This window comes from Heliangelus exortis, chromosome 3, assembly GCF_036169615.1.
Source record: "Heliangelus exortis chromosome 3, bHelExo1.hap1, whole genome shotgun sequence".
Taxonomy (NCBI): Eukaryota; Metazoa; Chordata; class Aves; order Apodiformes; family Trochilidae; genus Heliangelus; species Heliangelus exortis.
Genome location: NC_092424.1, coordinates 5,844,994 through 5,869,354, shown reverse-complemented (window position 1 = coordinate 5,869,354; position 24,361 = coordinate 5,844,994). Strand labels below are relative to the sequence as shown.

Here is a 24,361-nt window from a genome sequence, read left to right as displayed (position 1 = left end):
AATGACTTTTCAAAAAAATTCCTACCTTTGTCATTTCTCTATATGGGAAAGATTTAAGGGAGAATCTTCAGGAGCTGCAAAGCCAGAGGCAGCTGCCAGTCTTTAATACAGATATTTGAGAAGGAGCTACAAATCAATTCCTTACACAGAAACCAGGAATCCTTACCTGGTAGCTTTTTCTCTACTGGCTTCTGTTCAGGTTTCTCAGGACATTTGATTGTCAGAGCTTAAGGAAGAATGGGAAGACATTAATGAAGGAAGATGAAGCCCTGTTCTGCCAGGAGTCTTTCAAGTCTCTTTTTATTACAAATTGTTTATACAGGATATAGCCTGAGCAACTAAGATACCATTCAGTCATTCTCTGTAAAATTAAAAGTAATTTTATTAAAATATTTGAGTTTCTGGTAAATTAGGGAAAATATTTTTAAAATTACTCCCTAATATATTTTCTTTTTTGGCAAAAGGACTATTTATCTAAAAATGTTTAATTTCCATGTAATATTTTACAATAACCTGCAGTAGAATGGAAACAGCTTACTCAGTTGAAAGGAGGTTTTTGACCTCTATCTCAGAAACACTCTACAAGCACATTTTAAGGAAGTTATTAACCTAATTCTTTCACAAAGTTTAAAAGATTCATATGCTTAAAAAAAAGTTTCTATTCTGTCTAGCCAACTACATTCCTTGTTCTGTTTATTCTTCCAACTAAATGCATGAACATGTAATACCTTAAGATAGATACTGAAAGAAAAAAAAAAAATTCAGTTTTGTATCAACTGGGATACAAAGCAAGTGAATTTTTAAGTCTGGGATGTAACCTACTTTACCTATGTAGACAGCCCCAAATACCAAAGCTACCCATATTTTTCTTCCAGTCCTTAAATTAAGAAGCAGCTACTGAGGTTAGAATCTCAAATAGCTTCTCTGAAGAAGCCATTCATACTGTCAGAATGGAGTATTGATTACCTCTGCTCTCCATTAAGTCTTAATTAAGCAAATCAGCTTGGTTTGAGGGGGAAATGAGCTGGAATACCCAGAAGCAAGTATCTAGTCAGTCATTGATAAACACACTTCAGAGGAGCAAAATTACAAGCTGGAACTCTGTGACACCTCAAAGGCTTTTGAGCCTTTTGTCTCCAAACAGGAGGGAACACCCAGGAAGCACTAAGCTTGTAAAAAAATATTTTAAATGCGGGAGGAACAATTTTGACCATTCCTGGCCTCTTACTCAGAAGCTGATTTTTCAGTGTCAGAGGCTGCCGTCCCTTCAGTTCCCCTTCTTCAGGTGCACCATACTCTGCAGGAAGGAAAGCAGACACAGAAATGAAAAAAAAAGAGAAAAACTCACCAGCAGACCTCAGAGCCGGGTGCTGGGTCAGGCAGGAGCCTCCTGCCTCAGTTCCCCCTGTATCTGAGGTACCAAGAAATCCTAAATGCTACAGAAAAAAACCCTCATCAACTGCCAGAGCATTTAGGAGGCTGCATGTGGGGTGGGGGGGGAGAAGGTCACAGGCACATGGAAGTTCTGCTTAACAGTCCCAGTTTAAAAAAATACTCAGGTGCAGAGAGCCCCTGCCTGCTCAGCAGTGGTTATGGGGCAGATGCTCACAGTCTGGGGCTGCCAGCCCCACAGAAGCAAAAGTCACTTGCACGTGGGCCTGCCAGCTGGGGAGGGCTTTCCAAAGGCAGAATAAATAACTGGAAAAAGCATCAAGGGGAAGAGAAAACCGAGGAGAGGTCAAAGCAGTGCTGCCACGATGCCAGAAGTGGGGAAATGTTGGTTTCACAGCACTTGGGACTTACTCAGGCAAAGTGATGGGTATCTGGGATGGGCAGCAAGGAATTCTTCACTGGGATTGTTTTTCTCTGGGTCCCAGTTCCCACCAGCTGCAATCCACTCACTGCCAAATATTTTGCGATAATCAAGCTCTGCCCCTCTTCTCTCAGCAGGGAGGATCTGTACTGACACAGGAATGGCACATGGTCAGACACCTTGCAGAGAAGGAAAGAAAAACCCAATGAATGACACTGACTGAGGTCCCCAGCATGTTTTAATGCTACCAAGAATTTTACAAACTGCATCACCAAGCAGTGTCTGATCCCAGTATTTTGTGCATTTTGAAGCCTTACCTCTGAGCATAATACTGATCCAGAAATGAATAAGCAAAGCTGCTGATGGATATGATGACAGAAGGATGTTTGGGGTTTTTTTTGAGCTATGGAACACATTCTGCTTCTGCCCTCTTCTATGGTAAACATTTTCTGGAAGTTTGATTTGGTTTAGATAATGCAGTTTTCCTATTTCAGAAGGCAAATGCCTGTATTGCTGTCACTGAAACAGATTTTTGGCAGTCATCTGGATGCAACTTCACTACAGCTCAAGGCACTTGAAAAAAAACACCCCACCATTCCTCCCTGTTAGCAGCATCCACAAACAGGGCTGGGTCTTGTAGTCCTAATTGGTGCCTAAGTTATGGAATAACCTGCACCCAAACAGTAGTGTTTAAAGAAACTGAAAACAATTACTCAATGCTTTAATGTTTTTTTACCCTAAACCCATGCTATTAGTTGAAATACCACATACCTCACACTTGTTCAAAACCTCCAGCTGACTTATCTTGGCAATAATCAGTTGCCTCAGGGTCTCAGGGTTCTTCTCTGTGTCTGTGAAAGGGTTGTTTTGACACTGCAGTGACCTCAAACTTGGCAGCTTATCAAGCTCATTGATAGATGACCACTGAAATGGAAGGGAAGAGCACTTTGAGGAAACATAAACCAAACTTCAGAACAAGACAGAGGAACATTGACTTTTCCTGTACAATAACCATAACTGAAACTACTCACTCTGCTCACCAGAACCAAGTGCTATTAAACATGTTCATTTAGCTAAGGAAAAAATTGTGTAACATTTAAATAAGTACAAAAGCCAATAAAAAACCCCCAAGGAACTCCTCAGCATTTTGGGTAATCAGAATTCTGAGACAGGAATTCCAAGGTAGCAGAGGGATATGACTGCCTACCATAAACATGTTTAACTGAAACATCAAAAAATACTTTTAGATTTTTAAATTATGTTGATCAAACTATTCAATAGTTACCTCAGGAACTTACACTCATACAAGAAATTCTGGAAAAAACCCCAAATTGTAGCTTACTCTTAAATAAAGGTATTTACAAAATCTGAAACTATCATCAGCTTACCTACCTGTGAGATCTTATTGTCATTTATTGCAAGGTGTTTTAGTGAAGGAAACATTTTAGTCTTGAATCCTAGAGAAAAGAGTAAATTTTTATAAGACAATAGTGAAAACTTTAAATAAACAGAACTATAAAGCTAGAAATAAATTACTATTTTACATACCAAATCCAGCATCAGGAAAGCATATAGAAGATATTCCAGAGTTTCTAAGTATTAGCTGTTCTAATCTGAAATTTAATAGATGAGTGATTACCACCCCATGGCAAAGGAAGTTTTTGTGAAGAAACACTACCTCAATTTTTTTAAAAAAACCCCAAAGATCTAATAAACTTGTTGACATGATTCATAAACACTGACAAATGAACAGCAGCTTCACAGAGAGCACTCAGACTCCAGTAGAGCATTCAGGGAATAAATTTTTTCAGAAAGTGAATGCAATAATCTCAAGCTTTCAAAATGGTCCCTGGATTTCAAAGGTGCCATTTTCCAAATTTTTTTTTTTAAAATCACTTGTGGCTATTTAAAATCAAGCTGCTATTTTGGTGTACAGTGCAAGATCATCATTCTGCAAATTATCAAAACTGAAGCACAAATCCCACACCTTTGCAGCCACTGTAATTGGAGTGCTTGAGGAACACACATCTCCCTTCCTGGGATGGTATTCCCAAAGGAAGGATCCAGAGCTCCAGCCTCTGACTATCATGAGGATACTTCTCTTCACTGTACAGTAAACCAGAACACCCTGTGTAAGGGGTTCTACCACAGACATTCTTCTGAAAGAGTGGAAATTTATCTACCCAATTCAAGATAGGAATTCCATGGGGTTTTTTCTTTGTTTGGTGTTTTGGTGTTTTTTTATTTTTACTTTTATTTTAATTTTTATTTTGAAGTATGTCTCTTTTAAAGCCTTTAAGCTACCCCAAAAAAAGCCCTGAAGCTTCCAAAAGATGCTGCCTGTGCAGAGGATGTGCCAGTGCAGTCAGAACAGTACCTTCCCCACAGTTAATAATCAAGAGATGGGGAATCATTACCATCACATTTTTTTTTAATCTCCCTCCAAACCCTCTTTGTTTTGCTTTCCTGAGGAAGGACAAATAAACAGGCACCAGAGGTGCAAAGTGCTCATGGCAAGCATCCATCACCAGCCATCCTTAGTGTGTCAGACCTTCCAAAAAACTTCCCAACAGGCTCAAATGACCCCAAGATGTTTGTGCAGCTTCTGCTGAGCCTGCATTACACTGTTGTGGTCATAAAACTGTTCCTAAGAAACAACCCCCACAGCTTTGCCCCTCCACACAAACTCAGTCCTCTCAGCCTGGATAAAACTCTGTGCATACTGATCTGTAGAGAAGATTTGGTGGTGTGGTAAATCAGTTTTGGTGTAGAACCTAATAACACACAGCTTAAGAATGTGTTCCTATACAACATCAGATTGTATTAAAAAAGCTCAATTCTATAATCCCCAGTTCCTCTCCTCAGGAGGGCAAAACACCCCTATTTCAAACTCCCATAAATGTTCCATGCAACACCAAGACTATCATATTTCAGTCAACAGAGACTTCTGGAGATGAGCATCCAAGACAAAGAATTTCCAGTGGGTTTGTTTAGCAGATACCTGGGGAGATGAGCTATGAGATGCAGCTGATTTCCATCCTGTAACTGGTTGTCTGAAAGGTCTAACAGCTTCAGGGTCTGCAGGACATTAGCAGGCCTGCCACAACAGGGAAAAAAAAAAAAAAAACCAAGAAACACAAATGCAGAACATTTGAAGTTATTTGCTAACTGAAATTAGCTTTCTAAGTTTATAACTGCATGCAAATAATTGTGTACATTTAAAAATGTTTTGAAGTACATCACATGATGTTTGCATCATTTTTTTTTTACAGTTATGACATGGTGATGTAAACACTACAGGATTGTAACTTTATTTCCTGCTTAACTTTGCAGTACATCAGTCACAAATCATCAGCTTAGATAACTCATCTTACCTTTCCAAAACTGTAATATTATTAGAAGTAAGGTACAATTCTTCCAGTGCTGGCCATCCTGGAGCACAAGAAAGAACCTAAGAGCAAAACTTCATTTAATATAACAAAAGCTGGGAAAAAGTATTCAAGAAATTATATTTTATGCAGATTTCCTCATAACAAGCTATAGCTCCCCCCTAAAAAAGAGAGAAACAAGTATTATGGATTGCCTGGCTGCCTTCCAGCTCATCCTTTCCTGTGTCTGGATCTGCCTGCACAGATAGCACAGAGGTTCTGCACAGTCACAGCACTTGCAGTTCCAGACTTGAGGGCAGTAGCTGCCCTACCTCAGACTCTTTGACCTGGAAACTGAGTTTATTTAAGAGAATAGGGTTGGAGTGAGCAGATTTTCCCTATGCTGAGGTGAGGACATGGTGAGTATACACCCAACTGCTAATGGTTCTGGAACTTCTGCACAGCTCATCAGGTCTGACAGGCTCTGTGAATATCTTAATTTATCAGAGCTTGAAAGCTTCTCTGTGATGAGACTTTGCCTGGGCATGAAACCACTAAAAAAAAAAATCCCAAAATTGCATTAAGTCAGAACATACCCTGAGGTTTTCAAGTACTCTAAAGAAAACAAATCAGTTTTAAAAGTCTACATATTGAACAGAGATGCATTTGTTTTAAATCTTGTGTCCTGAAATTACATTAAAATTATTATTTTACTTTATAAAGGCTTAGCTTTTGCAAACATCTACAGCAAATTACACAACTTTCAAAAACAAACACTTACTACAAAGCAATAGAAATTGCTGGCCTAGGTCCCAGTTTTGTATGCAAGAATGATAGTGTCAGAAACTGCTATTTTAGCACATGGAGTTCCATGAGCACTGGAACTGACTCATCCTCTACAGATTTGTGCCCATGAGTCATAAATTATTTTTTTTCACTAAGGTTCTTCTTGTGTGTATCCTCCAGACTCAAGTTAAGTGTGAGCTCATCCTGCCTTGGTTAGGAAACTTAGAGGGGCTCTTTCCTCCATCTGCATCTCTATTTTTCTGGAACTTGTAGGTAATAAATTGTTTGTAAGCCCCCACTTCTTTACAGAATGTGTCTGAAACAGGCTGACAGTTTCAAAGGTTCTGAGATGCAAGACCAGAGATGTACACAGGTACAGCACAATCAAATAAAGTTTGCTGTTTGTAGGAGGTTACAAAGCAGTGAAGTTCAGGGACCAGGGCAATCAAATTCAATTTGTTCTCTAGATAGTGAGCTGATTCTTCTATAAATGCTCACTGCCTTACACACCAAAAATCTTCCTTTCATGAACTGTTCCTCATTCTCTCTGTTACAGCTGTAGGAAGTACAGCAGGATGTTGATTGTCTCATAGATACAATATGAAATATTACCACATAGGATCATGGAATGGTTTGGGGTGGAAGGGACCTTAAAGCTCATCCAGTTCCAACCCCCCTGCATGGGCAGGGACACCTCCCACAGCCCAGGTTGCTCCAAGCCCCATCCAACCTGGCCTGAGACACTTCAGGGATGGGACAGCCACAACTTCCCTGAGCGACCTATGCCAGGGTCTCACCATCCTCAAATTAAAGAATTCCTGCCTAATGTTCAACCTAAATCTCCCCTCTTCATGTTTAAAATCATTTCCCCTTGTCCTCTCACTCCACCCCCATGTCAAAAGCCCAACCCCAGCTTTCCTGTGGCCCCTTCAGATACTGGAAGGTTCTCTAAGGTCACCTTGGAGCCTCCTCTTCTCCAGGCTGAACAACCCCAATTCCTCAGTCTGTCCTCACAGGGAGCTGCTCCAGCCCTCTGAGCATTTTAGTGGCTCTGGTCAGGACATGTTCCAGGAGCTCTGTTTCCTTTTCATGTTGGGGACTCCAGACCTGGACACAGAGCTCCAGGTGAGGTCTCAAAGAGCAGAGCAGAATCACCTCCCTTGCCTGACTGCCTCTTCTTTTGATGCAGCCCAGGACCCCATTGGCTTTCTGGGCTGTAAAACACTGAGATCTCTTTGAGCATGTAAAATTTGGGCTTTTCCCACTCCAGAGCAAGGAACACCAGTATTTTATCTCCTTAACTTGGATAGTGTTTCCCTAAACAACAAGACAGACCAAAAGAATTTATTGCTTATAAAGAAGCATGAAAAAAAAAAAAAGGCTGCAGCATCAAGAGCAACCAGGTGCATGTTCACAACTGAGAACCTCTGGGGATTCTCCTACAAAAGCCCTGCCCTGTGTGTGGGTGGAACAGAAAAAAAACCCAGAAACCTGAAGTTTCAGCAGGCTGTTCAATAGACTGACCAAATGACTAGGAAAATGGGCAAACCCAAATGATAGTCACAGTTCTAAGAAACTTAAATTGCCAAATTTTAAGCTGTTGTGTGAAACAGCTGCCATACAGAAACAAAAGCTGATGCATCTGACACTGAATTAAGACTCAAGAAAGAAGAGGGGTTGGTTGAGGGTGGTGGGGAGGCTGGGATGAATCTCCAGTGAAGTAGCCACTGCTGAGCAAAAAAGAAAAATGGAAATGCAAGACCTACTGCAAAAGAAAAAAAGACATCAAGAAAGAAACGTGACCATGCAAGTCCATGATGGGCCTGGATTTTTAGTCTCCTTATCCCAGGAAGCAAATTATATAAATGGGAAAGGCACAAAGAAGCTTAACAAGAATCATCAAAGCAGAGCAGAGCTGTTCTCAGGTCCTTGCAAATGAATTATTGGGAACTATTAAATTCAATTATTAGGCAACAAGATCAAAGACTAAAAAAGGGTATTTTTTTTTTATAGAGCACAAAGTTAAACTGATGTTAAAAGATGTAGATACCAAATTTTTCAAATGAGTTCCTAATACAGTTAGATATGAAACAAAAAATCCACAAAGAATAATTAAATACAGATATATAGTCTCCAGCTCAGGAAGCCCCAGAGTTCTGGGTTATTTTATAAGAAGCTCTTACCACATGTTTGCCCTTTGCCTACAATTTTTCCCAACTACCTGCTACTTGCCAGTGTCAGGAACACAATCCTACACCTCTGCTCTAACCCAGATTTTTCTTACACCCTGTGTAATAGTAGCTTATTTTATATATATAAGAAATAAATTTGAAAACAGAACAACAAATATAACATCAGCATTTAAACCCTGAGTAAGAAAATAATTTTTTTGAGCCATAAATACAAATGAATTTCTCTGAACTGCATTAATTCAATTTCTAAGTCAAAGGTTTCCAACTGTAAGATACTTTACAGAACACCTCTCCCCCTCAAAGGTTCACAATCAATGGAGAATTATGCAGCAATAAACTCATTTACTGATATATTAAGACCTCAGATGTGTTTAGATATATGCATATAAGATACTAATGGAAGAACTTTATGGAAAACTGATGCTCAAGCCATGTAAATGTGGAGTAAAGCAAACCTGTGGAACAGTTAAACATGTTCCTCTTCTGTGAAAAATATTTCAAAACAGAGAAATAAATGGAAACATACAAGTTCTCTCTTCCTTTTTGAAACTATCCCCATGCCACATTTGCTTACATTTGGCCCTAAGTTCTTTTGAAATGCTGTTCACTGCTGAACTGTTTGAATTTTAATTTTTCAGACTGCTTATATTCCCATTGACAATGACTGTATTTCTCTTTTGCCTGGAGCATATTCATTACTATTGTCTATTAAAATGTTGATTTTCAAAGTCATACAGCTTCAGCAGTAACAATTTCAAATGCCTTGTTCAGAGTATTACTGTCAGGTAGGTCTCTATTTTTTCCCTTTTCCCTTGCAGTCCTGGAACATCACTTTTAAGCACAGACTTATTTCTCCCCACTTCTAAGTGAGTAAGTCAAACAAATGTCAATTTTATATATATAAAAAAAGATTTCTGAAACAAAAATATCCTTACCACCTATGATGAATCACCAGCTAGAGCAGAGTTTCAAAAATAAATGCAAAAGCTGTGCCATTTTCAACTGCTCTGATTAACCTGAGGCTTCTCTCTGAAATTTAATCCTAGAGAACTCTCACCTGCCTGAAGCCAGGGCTCCCACCAGCCTTTGGCCAGCCTGGCATGGAGAGGAGCTGCTGGCAGCTGCCAACATGTTCAGCACCACAATGCCCAGAGTTACTCAGCTGAGCACTAAGGTGGCATTGCTGGGCCCAGTCCTGTTCAATATCTTCACTGACGACTTGGATGAGGGGATTCAGTCCATCATCAGCAAATTTGCAGATGACACCAAGCTGGGGGGGAGTGTGGATCAGCTGGAAGGCAGGAGGGCTCTGCAGAGGGACCTGGACAGCCTGGAGAGTTGGGCTGATCCCAACGGGATGAGGTTCAACAAGGCCAAGTGCCGGGTCCTGCACTTTGGCCACAACAACCCCATGGGGAGCTCCAGGCTGGGCACAGAGTGGCAGAAAGGGACCTGGGAGTCTGGATTGACAGGAAGCTGAACAGGAGCCAGCAGTGTGCCCAGGTGGCCAAGAAGGCCAATGGCATCCTGGGCTGGCTCAGGAAGAGCGTGGCCAGCAGGTCCAGGGAAGGGATTCTGCCCCTGTGCTCAGCCCTGGGGAGGCCACAGCTTGAGTCCTGTGTCCAGTTCTGGGCCCCTCAGCTCAGGAAGGAGATTGAGGTGCTGGAGCAGGTCCAGAGAAGAGCAAGGAGGCTGTGAAGGGATCCAGCACAAGTCCTGTGAGGAAGGGCTGAGGGAGCTGGGGGTGTTGAGACTGGAGAAGAGGAGGCTCAGGGGAGACCTCATCACTCTCTACAACTCCCTGAAAGGAGGTTGGAGCCAGGGGGGGGGTTGGGCTCTTTTCCCAGGCAGCTCTCAGTAAGACAAGAGGGCATGGTCTTAAATTGTGCCGGGGGAAGTTTAGATTGGACATTAGAAAGAATTTTTTCACGGAAAGGGTGCTCAGACATTGGAACGGGCTGCCCAGGGAGGTAGTGGACTCTTCATCCCTGGAGACATTTAAAAAGAGCCTGGATGTGGCACTCAGTGCCATGGGCTGGGAACTGCAGCGGTAGTTAATCAAGGGTTGGACTCAATGATCTCTGAGGTCCCTTCCAACCCAGCCTATTCTATGATTCTATGATTCTATGATTTGAAGTGTCTGTATTACTTAATTCTTCCCTTCATGTCACCATCCATATTGCTGCTGTCCCAGGATTATCAAGGATGTCCTGGCATAAACCCAACTGATGGCTGAAGGGCAGAGTGAAGGGACACTGAACAAGAACACAGCTCCTCTAGCCCTGCTGCAAGAGAAAAGAATAAAGAAATTTCTTTCTACTGAATTCATAGCCCAGTTTGGGCAAGTGATCCATTACTGGATGGTGGCTGCCCACAGAAATCTGAAAATTCAGGTGTTTTCACAATGCAGTACAAGACAAAATCTGCTCCTGAGAAATATAAATAATAGGCTGGAGTTTACAAGCCATAATAATTAACTTGGAAGCACCAGGATGAAATGATCTCTGAAAAAAGGCCCTCTGGTAACATTTGACAACTGGACTTCATTCTTGATAGGACATGGTATTAGGGGAGAGTCATTAAAATGTTTTCATGTTTGAGTCCTTGAAAACACTCAGAGTTTTGTTGCATAAAACCAGGCAAGATGTATTTCAAGATTCAGCAGTCTGTGCAGAGATGCTAAGGCAATCTGCTGATGCAAAGGGATGCCAAGACACAGGTGTCAAAATGAGGTACATTCTTTCCATTTGGTCTGTTATATGGAAAAAAATACAGACAAACCTTTAATACCTACAAGGAAACAAAAAGTTTTCATCCACAGAAACCTTTGGGATGTGAAGTTATGTTATATCCAACTGCTTTGTTCTAATGTGGTTTTTTACAAAGGCAGCTGAAGTGAAATGTTTCCTATGAGACTCCTGTGCCAATAAAACTTCCACCATTATGTACCAACTACATTAGGTACTATATAGTTCACCTTATAACACAATATCATTTGCTCTATATGAACCTGCCCTGGCAGGGGAGTTGGGGCTGATGATCTCCAGAGGTTCCTTCCAACCCCTAACATTCTGTAATTCTGATAATTAATGCAGTTATGCCACAGCACCTTTCCTAAGGATTATTACATTTCAGTAGAATAATTCAATACATAAATGCTTATTGTGCTTTCTTTGCCTGCAAATACCCCAACAAAATAAAAGAATAACAACACCAGGGAAGGTTATTACCTCTGTCCACGTTATCTCAGTTTGATTAAGTGCCAGAATCCTCAGTCTTGAAAATACACTGGATACAGAAGTTGGTGTACTTGGAAATTTCATTTTGTTTTCACTGTGCAAAAGTAGTAATTGTTAGCATAATGAATAATTACACAGATTTAAGTCACTAATTTGGAATTACATATTAAAAACAAAAACAATTTACATGAAAAAAAAAAGTCACTGCCAAGGTATGACATATTTGAAAACATTATAAAATATTCTTCCTGTTATATTAGAACGTAACCTTTCCTAATTTATTTTTCCTGCTTCATAAATGCATATTTACTTACGTGTGGCCTCCTTCCCACCTTTTAAATAAGAAAATACTTATTTCGATTAATATTAAATGAAACAAAACCAGATTTGGAGCTTAAACTCCTTATTGTCAGTTGAAAATAAAGAGCCTACATGACTATCCAGACCCCAGTAAAACAAAAAGATGTAAAATTCACTCTGAGTAGCAAAATATCACTGTAAAATAGTGAAGAAGGATTCTCAGATCTGCAATCTTCAAATTAGTTTTCATTACTCACCCCAAACAAGAGTTTTTCTTTCCTAAGGTCTGTCTTACTTGCATATCATGGTTAAAATCTCTCAGTATAGTCATGCTTACATACTTAGTGGGTAAAGTTCCCCACTGAAACAAGCATTAAAAAAAAAATTACAAAATTAAAACCTTATGGATATTTTAGGTTGGTGTCAATTCACTGTTGGTAAAGCACCATCCTTAAATGAAAGTGGACCCATAAAAAAGACTTTCCTGGGCAGCCAGAATATACCAGCAACAATAAAAAGCAGATAAAGTCATAAGACACTTGGAATTATTTTGAAAGAAAATGAAAATACAGTTACTTCACTGTTTTTCTACATTGAAAAAAAATTTTGAAGCTCAAGAAAAAAAACCAAACAGGTTTGCAAACCCAGGAGGCAAACTGATAGCTACTGCTAAACCTAATAAAAAATTCCAAGTGAGATATTTAAGTGATATAAAGATGTGTGATATAAGGCAGGCTGCAACCTCCTGCAGCAGAACCATCTCAAGATCTTGGATTCTTCTGAGGGACACATCTGGCAGCAGAGTCCCCACACCTGGACAGCACCACAGAGACCCTGGGCACAGGTACCCAGAGCCTGACCTGCTGCAGACACAGAGAAAAATCTGTATACAAACACTCTCACTACAGCACTTCTGCCTCAGGGCAAACTGAGCTTTAAAATCAAGAGAATTAATTGCCTCAGATGTCACAGAAGTGTATAAAGGCATCTTATGATGCTGTAAAACTGTGTTTCTATTCTGTTTCCTCATTTCTGCAGAAGTACTCTGAGCAATTTCTTTTACCTTCAGCCTGGAGAAGGTAACAGCACCCTGTAAAAAAATCTGTAACTCATTTAAACCAATCTCCCTGGCCAGCAAACCCATTTGCAAAAAAACTAATGATATCCATAATGTAGAACACACTGGCAAATGCCTGAACTCCTGAGCATGTTTAATAGCTCAAATATGTATTCTATTTTTCAGAATAGGTTTTTCTGATTTTAAAAAACTCCAGTCAACATCCATCTGTCCCAAGAACTACTCCACAATTCAGTTCTACACAGATGTTTAACTCCAGGGGTTCAGTGTTTCCTTGAAAAGGGATGTCTGAAAAATAGTGTGCACACAAGCTGTTTAAGGACAAGATCTTTTTTTTTAAAATGCATTAAAGAACTTAGATCCCATTAAAATGAGTATTGAGGCATTGAGTTACATTCAGAAAGCTGAAAAGCAGGGGTGTTTTCTTCTTTCTTGCCTCTACCCCAAAGGAACAGAAACACAAATACGAATATTTATACCTGATAATAAGTGTTTCCAGATTTTGAATTTCAGAAGCAATAGCTGTTACTGTCTCCCAAGATGAGATCAGATTTTTTGATAGATTTACATGCCTGATATCTGAAATTTCACATTAAGAAAAAGAAACTTACTGCAAATATGAACCTTCTCTTTTTCAGAAATTGAATTTTGAATCAAATAAACAGAAACAGATAACACTTGTTTGGGCCAGGAGAACTGCTCAGTTGCAGTGAATTTTATTTTGTGGTATGGAAATGGGTTATAGTCTTAAAAAAGAGTTTAACTTTACAAATCCTAAAACGACTTCACTTCTGTATTGAGAGGACTCTTACTGGTCCTTATAAGTGAATAAATAATACCTGCTTTGTATTTTTGCAACTTTACTACAACACACAGTAGACTGAATACATTCTCAACCACACAGTGGAAACCTCTGGTGCCTACAACACATTCCAGTTGTATTTTTATGGGATTGTTTTAGAGTTAAATTAAAAAAAAATTCCAATTGTTGGACCCTGCTGAAATTGCAGCCACAGAAGCAACCTATGACAATATTTCCATTTTTATCCACAATTCACATTCCCCCTCAAAAATTGTGGGTGTCTACTTTTTAACTCTGTAAACAATGTATTAAGCTTCTAAATCTAAACTGCAGTTTTAAGCATTTTTAATGAAAGGATACAAAAATATCATTCATTGAAGTGAATGCTTGGAATGCTAAACCATGCATTTTATTTGTGGTATCATGAAATATAACAAAAAAAGGATACTAGCACATGTTCTGCTGATTTCCTCTTTCTGACCAGCATGGCTCACTGCACACTCACGCACTGAAATATCCACCAGTTGGTTGAGTTGCCTAAATGAGAGAGAACATTCTGTTAAGTAATCTTTAAACAGAATTTGTTATGTTATATAAATACCTGGTTGTTGGAATCATTTTATATCCTATCCATATCATCCCCTTTAGAAAAAGTGCTTTACTGCAGAGTCTTCCTCACTTGAAAACAGACACATCTCCAGCTGTTGCCTTTAAATTGCTACTACAAAATAGGCCTTGATTGAACCCCCACCCCCAAAAATCCAACCAACCCTCATCCAAACTGAAAAAATTGTGCTAAACCAGACAAAAAATATAGCTGTGTAAATTGTCATTTCATTTGACATTCCAAGATAAAGAGGTTTCTTGTAATAAGTTTTGCGAAATCCTAAGTTAGTTGGGCATTCTTTGTATTGCTTATCAAAAAAGACCAGAAAAAGAAAAAAAAAGTATTTTTGACTGCTTAGTACCTTCTGGGAGACAGAGAATAGCTGTTGAGTATCAGCTCAGAAGGAGACTGCCACCTACTGAGCTGATACCTCTCTACTGCTGGAGGTCAGTAAATCAGCAATCCTTTACACATTAAGTTATTTCCTTTCTTATCCTCTCAGATAAATAAATAAAAGACTTCTTCACTAGCTGTACAGTGACTTTCTGCCTTCCCTCCCTTAGTTATCAGGTCATTACTGATAGAGTAGATAATGTATATTACTGAGCAAGTATTAAAGTAAAAAGTGTGCAATGACTAAAAACAATCTCATTGCTCCCCGGATATCATCGCCTCCTTCTTTGTGACATCAAAATGAGGATTATGAGCACTCAAATATGACATAATCCCCCTTCTTACCCATCAAACAGGTAGATTATGAAGCTACAAGATGCAGATTTTTTTGTCTCTTCCACCATAGTGATGTTTGGCTTACTTTTAGAGGTATAACAGTACCATAGGCAAGGCAGTCACCTTCCTCTCCTTGCAGCTGAACTACTACCTGACTACCAGTCACTAAGAGTGTATGTTTCAGATTTTCACACTTACCTTTGTTTTTCTGCAATAGAATCCATGCCTACAAACTCCACAGTCTTCTTCCCAAATATAAAAGTGCTCTCTGTCCCAGGCTGAACCTCCTGCTCATCACCCAGTCCATACCTATCCTTTACTGCACTGAGAAAATCTACTCCAAAATTTGCCTTGTTTGGCCGGATAAAGGATCCTCCCTTAGGATGCCTAGAAAAAAAGCAGCCAGGAAAAACACAAAAAAGTTATCATAAGAATGACTGGTCTCAAAAAAATTGGTTTTTTCTTTTTTTTTTTTTAAATACTGGGAGCCAAAGCAGTTGAAAGGCTGATTTTAGACATCACTGTTCCTACCTGGTCAGACTAGGTGAGACTTGCAAAGGATTTTTGATAGTATTTGACCCAACAAGTTCACATTGTGAGATGCCAAGAGAACTGAACCACCAGATTTCAAAATGTGCTTACACATCAAAACTACAGTGTCAGTGCAACTATTAGAAATAATTGCTCTGTTGTTCCCAAACTCATTATGAACTCAGCTTTTCCAGCAAATTAAATTTCTACCCAAGTTACCTAAAGTTACATAAAGTTACCTAAATCATACAGCAAACGTGTTTGAGTCTTACCACAGCCTAATGCCAACAGGAATACTAAAAAAAAAATAATTGCCTTATTGTATTTGACTGGAATAATTCACTTGTAATTCAGAAAGAATTCAGCCTTGTTCTTCCATCCACACAAAGGTGCCATTTGTACCACTTGGAACTCTTATAAAACCACCAATTTTAAAAATTCTTATACTAATTTTCAGACTGAAAATTTGACTGAATTATCCACCTAATGTATGTTCTACACACTCCTATGGAGTTTCTTAGTTTTTCTTGAGCACTGAAAAAACTTTACCACATGGCAATTTTCTGCCTTGCAACTGCTTTGACAATTTTTCTATCAAAGTTAGCAAAGAAACAAAATAGAGTCAAGTTGTGGGAATGGTATCATGGAACAGACAGAGGCTCTGATAGGAGGAGGAGGCAGAAAATGAGCAGTTATGATTCCCTGTCTGCCTTCCAGCTGAGAAGAGTATTGGGTTGGAAAGTACCCAGGAAGGAAAAAATCACTTGTGTGTATAAATAAAACCCCTCTCTTCAAAACACCCTGTAAATGTCAACTGCCTAATGGACATGTAAATGTCAAGTGGCAACCCACAATATGAACCACCATACAGAGCTCCAAATTTTCTCAGAAAAGCAGTAAATAGAGACCCTGAATCCTATGGACCTGTTATAAGTAGAGGGAATAACTCAGGCATTGCATATTCACATTTTTATTAAAAAAATCAGTACTGTCTTTGCCAGTTTTGTTCATTAACATTTTTAATACTGACTGAAGTGTCCTCATAGCCTAACAAAGGATCAGGGTAGAAAGTAGATATTATTTACTTTTAAAATATTTTTCAGTCTGGTTTTGAAGTGATGAAGTTTTGAGTGCAATGATTACAAAACAAGCAGAAAGGCATTATCCTAGAGAATGTAAATAGCTTCATGTTTGATAAGCATTTCCAATTCTCCACATTTTCCAGTAACATTCTCTTAAGTCTTTTTTCCAGTCCTTTCAAGTTCTTTATAGCTTGCAAACATTTGGCTATTTTAAATGTTAAATTTCCTCAAATGTGAAAATGATGTGCTTCTCCCTTAACACCACTTCTTAACAGTAAATGACATTTTCACCATCTTAACTATAACATCTCTTACCTGAGGAGTATCTCACTTTTGCATTTAATTAAGTCAAACAGCTTCATAGGTGGCAGAGAGTGCAGGATTCCAGCTGGAGCTCTGGCAAGAAAACTTTTATCCACCTGTAATTCCCCATAGGACCTGCTGTATGTTTATTCTGACATCTCCTGTCCTTTTTCCTAACACTTGGAATTCTCCCCATTTTGTCATCACCACATTCAGCAGTTCTGCTGCTTTTCTTCATCTGCTCCCAAGCCTCTCACAAGAGCTCATCTATAAACCCACACTGCATCCCTCCTCTCATGCCATTCATCCCTGGCCAGGGATGAATTGGGAAAGGAAGGAAAATGAGGCTCCATCCTGGCTTAGCCAAGGATGAATTAGGAAAGGAAACCAGCTGGTTTGTCCCTTGTCATCTGAAGCTGCAGGAAAAGTGTGGTGAGTTTCTCTTTCAAAACATGTTTTTTTTTGTTCAGGATCATATGGTTTCTTTCTCCTCCTCCTATCACTTCCAAGAACTCTGTATGCTGTCTTACCTAATGTATGCTCAAATCTGTTTTGCAGCCTGATTTTTTTTCAGTTCCATTCTATTAATTTGATCTACTTTTTGAAGAACTGTCACAGAGAAGGACAGAAAAGGAGACTGCAACAGGAACCTATATTCAGGCAGAATGATTGTGTGATTGAGGTGGGAACACCCTAAATCTCAATGTCCCATATCACATCTCCATCACACCCCTAAATGACAAGGTGACAGAGCAGTCCTGTGGCACACAACAGTGGGACAAGACCTTATGTGAAATCACACTCATGCTGTATATAAATTTTAACATTATCTTAAGGCTTCATTACTCCTCATTTCTCTTGAAGGACCATAGAACGTAGCTGACTTTAAATACATGGCTGCAGTTGACAGCTGAAGTCATGGCTTGCAGACTTATGAGGAAACAAGACTTTATTATCAGGAAAAAAATTCCCACAAAAATGCCACTGGAGCTTGCATTGCTATTTCCAAGTAATCCAGCATTGATGAACAGGCTCATAATGCCATCATATTTTGAAGTACAGTTCTTTTATTCTTTGGTTTTCATATTCTTGTGAATATTCTTATTTAATTAGCACTACATAATATAAGATGAGCACACAGCAAAAGCTCCTAAAAGCTTAGGCCATATTTACAAAACACCAAGTACAAAGCCCTATAAGCAGCCCTACTGATTTACCCCAATAAGCACTACAAAGATGATCTGCTGGTAATGAGCATGTCAAATTCAGTTTTATTTTCCTCTTATGATCTCAACCCAAAATATATATTTTTAAAGGAGTTTTTTCTAAATATCCTTAAAAATACTTTATAAATGTCCTTTCATTGTATTTGTTTACAGTCCAAGCTACTCCATCAGCTGACTCTGCTTATCAGAATTCAGGGAGTGAGCAAAGCAGGCTTGCACATGAAGGATACTACTGATAGGGTTTGAGGAAAAAAGAAAGTTATTGCGTTTATATATGTGTATATATTATATAAAGAAACATAATTTCCCTCTCTCTTTCTCTCAAACACTAGTAAGGAAGGAGGTGACATTTTACATTGTGGTTTGAAGGTATTTTTAGTATTTGTTTTATAAAATAAAGTAAAAATTTCTTTACATAACTTTGCCTACATCTTCAGAACTGGTACATGAACTACAAACCAGTCTGCAGACAGAAAGTTTTGGCTGTGAGCCATGGCTGACTGCTAGAACAATTACTTATGCTCTTAGACTGCAGGAGGACTTTCTCTGATTGGAATAAAGCAGAGTGTAAAGAACAGGTACCATTAAGAACAAGATGCTAAAGGTTGCTACATAGAAATTTGTGATGAGTATATGAAGCTTTGCTCAAAAAGTTGGTTTTTACAAGAATTGCAATCACTGTCTGAGATCTCTTCTCCTGGGAGCACAATAAGAGTTGCTAGCAAAGCAAGAGTTGATAGAGATTGTACACACAGACACACAAATGTCAAGTACTCAGGTTTCTGAAAAACATCCACACCATGTTCCATTGCTTCTTCTGTCCAGAAAGATTTGGAGTAGCCAGCCAACTACTTTTATTATTTTTCCTACAACAAAATATCACTAGCTTCAACTTGGAAACTGCTTCACTTAAATTCAAAGCATTTAAGCAGCATCTTCTGCTAATACATCAATTCAAAAGATGTGGCTGCTTTAAGAACATAACAGCTTTTTAGCTAAGAAAAATCTATCAATGTTGATTTTTTTTCCTTGCATTAAGTATTCTTAACCTCCTTAATAAGCCTTACTTTATTACTACAATTAGATACAATGGAAATAATATCCTCACCACATGGGGTTTGTTTTGTTTTTTTTTTTGGTTTTTTTTTGGGTTTTTTTATTCTTCTAAAGAACACATTTTTGTTTATCATCTCATTTTCTGATAATGAGGTCTCTAGAGCTTCTACCTTACACAAATGTTGAAGTTCAGAAGTTACACAGAATGAATTCTGATTTGCACTACTGAACATAATCTACCCCTTCACTGTTTACACCTGTTTGGGGTAAGAGAAAGTATTCCCAAAAAGGATTTCAGAAGAGTTACCTTTTAATTTTTAAGTGGATACATTCTTGTGCTGATTCAGAGACCAAAATTGGCTCTACTTGGAAGCAACTTTGGTCTGAACTGATAATGAAATATATTCTTTAACAAGCCTTGAACAGCTTTCTCAAACAAATACAACAGTTTCCTTGGCTACCTCAGGGAATTCCATTTCTCTCCAGAAGACCTTTTGGCAGATATCAAATTAGACCTACTTGCCTCATAATATAGAAACTGTAGTTTTAATATCTCTTTTTTTTTCTTCTATGTGACATTTTACAGCAAAGTTCTAAATCCCTTCCATTTCACATTTCTACATTCAGACAGGAGAAAGTGACAAGACTCTTCTACTCATAAAAATGAAATGATCACAGTTTTAACAAGCTGAAAACATCCTCCAAGGTTAGCAGATGCAGGCACTGCTGCTACATGCTTTTATTGAATAATTTGGAGGAAATTCTCACAATAAAAGTTGTCTATTGAACCATCCACTCAGAGCAAAACAAAGTATCTGTACAAATACAACACTTCTGGCTCTGGAAAACTCTTTGAATCATGACCAGCCAGAGGCAGTGAGACCATGGGAAACTGTCACCATCCACTTTTCTTGTTCTCCAACCATCTGCTGTTAGCTAATGGCAGAGGCAGGAAACTAAGCAAGGTAATTCTTTGGACTGACTGCATCCAGCTATTCTTACAACTCTCATTTACATGCAAGTTGGAAAAACCAGAACAGTTTGCTTACCCACTCATTGATGGCTTTAACTTTTTCAAGATAATTAACATGAGGAATTAATTTCAGAGAAAAGTCTTACATTGTCCCAACCAGAGCAAACACACATCCAAAAGAAGACAACATTTAATCTCTTTTCCTGGTTTGTCACTTTCATTTTTTCAAAAGCCTATGAATCCTGACTGCTCTCTGTCACAGGATTTGATTTATATTAGATTATTTTCACTTGAATGACATGGACAGGAGCTGAGAGCACCCTCAGCAGCTTTGCCAGTGACACCAAGATGGGTGGTTGGTAAAGAGAACCTACTGAAAGTAATATTAACATCCAAAGCCACATTTTCCTACCTACCTCTGAATCAATCATGACTTTGTATTTTTGAACTATTTAATGTATTCTAATGTTTGTAACTGGATTAGTAACAACCCAACATGAGACATGTCAACACTGTGAATCAACTCACCTGCACTTAAAATACTGTGTTCCTTCATAGGTACCATCATGCTTTCCTCTCTGAGGATTATCCCATTCCACACCAAGCCAAATTCCTGAAAAATACAGTAGATACATTTTCAAATTTATGTCACCATAGCCATAGAAATCATGGTTGGAAGGACCCTCTGATGTTCATCTAGCCTAACCTTCTCTCTCAAAGCAGATTATCCACCAGCACTAAAAAAGGGACAGCCAGGCAAGCCTTTACCTACCCAGACCTTGAAAATCTCCAAGGAGAGAAAGATTTCAAACTAACTGGGCAGCCTGTGCCAGTGCTGCATCACTTCTGTAGAGAAAAAGATTTCCTGCTGTCCAATTTGACCCTTTCCAGCCACAATTTGTGGCCGTTGTCCCCTATTACATAATCTAATACTAGTGAGAAGAATTTGGCTCTGTCACCTTTGAAACTGTCAAACAGCTGCAGGCAGCTATTAGATGCCACTTAATCTTCTCTTCACCAGACTAACCAAGCCCAGATCCTCTCAACTTCTCTCACAACACACATGTGGTCTATACCCCTGACCACCTCAGCAGCCCTCCACTGGATCCTCTTGAGTTTACCCACCTACCTCTTGAATTGAGATGGTCCCAAACCAGGCACTTTATTCCATGTGCAACCTTCTCAAGAACCCTTGATCCCAGAAGTGGGTAACAGCTTCCTCTGATTTCCTGGCCATGTTCACTGTTCTACATATCTTGCTTGTGAGAAGAACTCATTTTCATGACAGTGCCCACCTTAACTCCCAAGCCCTTTTCAACAGACCCTGCAGGTTTCCCAGTCTGTACTGATCCACAGGTTTATTTCACAACCCATATGGAAATTTATCCTCCTTGAATCTCTTATACCCAAACCTAAAGTTCCTAAAACTTGCTTTGGGTTGTAAGTTCTTCACAGCAGCCCATTGAGGGTGATCACTCCTCATTACCTGAGGCACCAGTGTATATCTTAAACAACACAAAGCCCAGCAGGTATTTCTGCAGTGCTTGTGCATTACAGGTATCAAGTCACTGATTATCACTTTTCCACTTGACAGACCCGTGGACATTCAACAAGCTCAACAGCCCATTCATCTACTTTGTGTTTCTCCAGCTTTCAAATAAGATTCTTTATAGAGACACTGTTAAAAGACTTATAAAAGTCAAGGAGTATTACATCCTACATTCTCCCTTTCTCCACATTCCCAGTCATATCATCACAGGAGGGAATTAAGTTTACCAAGCACATCTTGTTCTTCTTTACAAGTTCCAAGTATTCCCAAATACCATCTTGTCCTCCATAGGCCTGGAAACTGACACCAAGGGAACACAGCACATCACCTTTCCAGCAAATTAAGTGAGGCTGATGAATCCACAGTTCCCTGGTCATCCTCATTGCCTCTTCTAGAACTGTACCCAAGGCTGTCAGCAACCTCCCCATCCTCTCACCACAGTTTTTCTCAAGCAGACTGGTCAGATCTTTCAGCAAACTGGGATGAGTCCTGCTTGTCCCCATGAATTTTCAGGATGTTATCAAAGGAATGTCTACCCTGTTGATCTGCTGCTGCCTCTCTGTCTCCTCCCTAGGCCATGCCAGAACACAGAGATCAGACTGCTGAGGAAAAAACTCATGGAAAAAACGAAAGCCCAAAGATCTTTCCACTGTATAAAACCACGTAACCAATTTCAACCAAAAGTACTTCTTAAACTCCTTTTGACAAGTGACTTTTAAACAAAACCCAACAGCTTATCAAGAAAACTTATCTACAGAAGTTGATGTATTTACACAAAAACAAGAAAGTTTAAACTGCCACATACTATTTGACGATTTTTTTTTTTTTTTTTTTAACTTAAGAAGAGAACAATTAGGATTTTGCAAACAACCAGGAAACACCAAGGTTATTCCCTCCCGGGGTGTTTACCTGCCGTGGGATTCACGCTGCCCACGTACCGCACGGTCCCGTACTCGCTGCCACACAAGATTCTTCTCCCCACCGCCTCAGCCGGGACCCCGGTAGCCATCCCCGCAGTTCCGTCGCCTCAGCTCCTCGCAGACCTGCCCGGGACAGCACCCACGTCCTCAGGACACATCCTCCCCACCCGTGTCCTCCTGACCCGCTGCTCCCGGTCCTGTTACCGCACCCCCCCAACCACCCCCATGCGCTGCCGAGCCACCCTCGTTACGGAGCCGCCTCCTCCGGCCCCGCTTTCAAAGCCCCGACCGCTCGGTACCGGGGATGGCGGCACCCGCGCCCCTCGCCGGCGGGCAGGACCCGTGAGGGGAGGCTCCGCCTCACGGCCGGGGGGGAAGCGGCCTCAGGCGGGCAGCTCGTAACGCACCGAGTGGGAGGTGCGGGCCGGGCCCACAGGCCCGCTCACCGCTGCCGCGCCCCGGGGAAGAACCGCGCAGCGGCACCGGCACCACCGGACCGCGCCGCGCCGCGCCTTCTTCCGCCCTGAGGCTGTGGCCCCGCCCCCTCCAGCCCAGCAGCGCGTTCCTATTGGCTGCAAGCCCCGACTGCCGCCCTAGCCCGGCCGCTATTGGCCTTGCGCCGAAGCGACACTGCTGAAGTCATCGAGCTCAGGGCCAATTGACGTGAGGAGCCGCCGCGGAGGTTTCTGGGTAGTGCAGTCCGCTGAGGAGGCCGCGCCGTGCGCTTGCCTGCCCGGGGACTACATCTCCCAAGATGCTTTGCGGCGAGAGGAGGGTGCTGATTGGGCTGCCAGAGCGGGAGATGTCCCGGTCCGGCCCGGTCCCCTCTGGCCCAGACGAGGTTTCGCCTGCCCAGTGCGGAGCTCCGGGGTTGGCCGGGAGGTCTCGGCCCACCGGGTGGGCTTGAGAGGAGGAAGGGAGGCGGCCCAAGGAAGCTGCGGGCGCGATGTTTCACGGCAGCGCCGAACCCCCCCCCGTGTCACCGATACCGAAGGGGACCGCGTTATAGCGGAGTCAGCACGTGGCTGATTAATAATTAAAACCAAGCCCTGGCTTCGGCATCCAACAGCACCGGGTGCCACGGCAGGACCTTGCCCGGCTCCAGTAGTTGGGCCTCCTGGGGAGCAAAGCGTGGGTTTGTTGGGGTCAAGTCTGTGAAACCCAAATTAACCCAGTCAGAACCGAGCGAGCAATTGGGATTTTTCTGCCTAAATGCAAAGGGGGTGATTGAACACGGGCACTAAAGCCACGTTTAAAGGTTAGGGGGCTCTGTGAGGAGCACACGGGTGTTCCTGCATTTGTATCAACATCCCCTAGACGAGAAAAATCAAATGACCATCTATAATTAGGGAAAACAGTGTAGAAAAAAAAAAACCCAATAAAAAATTGAGGTGTCCAATGGGTGCAGATAAACAGCAAAAGCTGAAAGAGCTGACTGCATTCTTGAAGTAGCAATTGCTGAGTTTCAGAAGCAAGTATGACAAGGTCTAAGAGCTTCCACAGAGTTTTTCAAAGTATCCTCGCTGACATTTTCCACATTTGTTGATCACTGATGTGCTTGGTACTTTAGAGTCTCATAAAAACTGAATTCAAACAATATCATTTGAATTTTGGAACCAGCAAGACTGAAACAAGCACAATAATAAGAAATTAAGAGGCTATTCCAGCACTGTGCCTCTATTCCATGACATTAGGTAGCTGTACACTTTTGGCAAGCAGCATATTAGCACTCTGATTCTGTGATATTGATTATTGGAAAATTCCAGTGCTTTCAGATTCCCATCACTGTAATCTGGGTAATACTTGC

The 24,361-nt window shown here is 40.6% G+C and overlaps 1 protein-coding gene across 5 annotated transcripts in view; it reads right to left on the bottom strand.

Moving 5' to 3' along the window:
* Positions 1-24,361, bottom strand: part of TBCE (tubulin folding cofactor E) — a 51,343-nt gene that overhangs the window by 1,909 nt on the left and 25,073 nt on the right. The window contains exons 1-15 of one of the 5 annotated variants that reach the window (XM_071739016.1): positions 23,001-23,093; positions 22,544-22,677; positions 20,614-20,698; positions 15,113-15,301; positions 14,027-14,115; positions 13,256-13,355; positions 11,390-11,492; positions 5,188-5,264; positions 4,815-4,910; positions 3,362-3,426; positions 3,206-3,270; positions 2,585-2,737; positions 1,804-1,957; positions 1,229-1,297; positions 167-226 (exon numbers count right to left, since the gene is read on the bottom strand). In XM_071739016.1, the coding sequence (XP_071595117.1) occupies positions 167-226; positions 1,229-1,297; positions 1,804-1,957; positions 2,585-2,737; positions 3,206-3,270; positions 3,362-3,426; positions 4,815-4,910; positions 5,188-5,264; positions 11,390-11,492; positions 13,256-13,355; positions 14,027-14,115; positions 15,113-15,301; positions 20,614-20,698; positions 22,544-22,643 (1,405 nt within the window). In that variant the 5' untranslated portion in view covers positions 22,644-22,677; positions 23,001-23,093. Of the gene's footprint in view, positions 1-166; positions 227-1,228; positions 1,298-1,803; positions 1,963-2,584; positions 2,738-3,205; positions 3,271-3,361; positions 3,427-4,814; positions 4,911-5,187; positions 5,265-11,389; positions 11,493-13,255; positions 13,356-14,026; positions 14,116-15,112; positions 15,302-20,613; positions 20,699-21,962; positions 22,222-22,543; positions 22,678-23,000; positions 23,094-24,361 lie in introns of those variants that run through there. The other 4 variants (XR_011724909.1, XM_071739017.1, XM_071739014.1 and 1 more) reach the window with 4 other exon arrangements.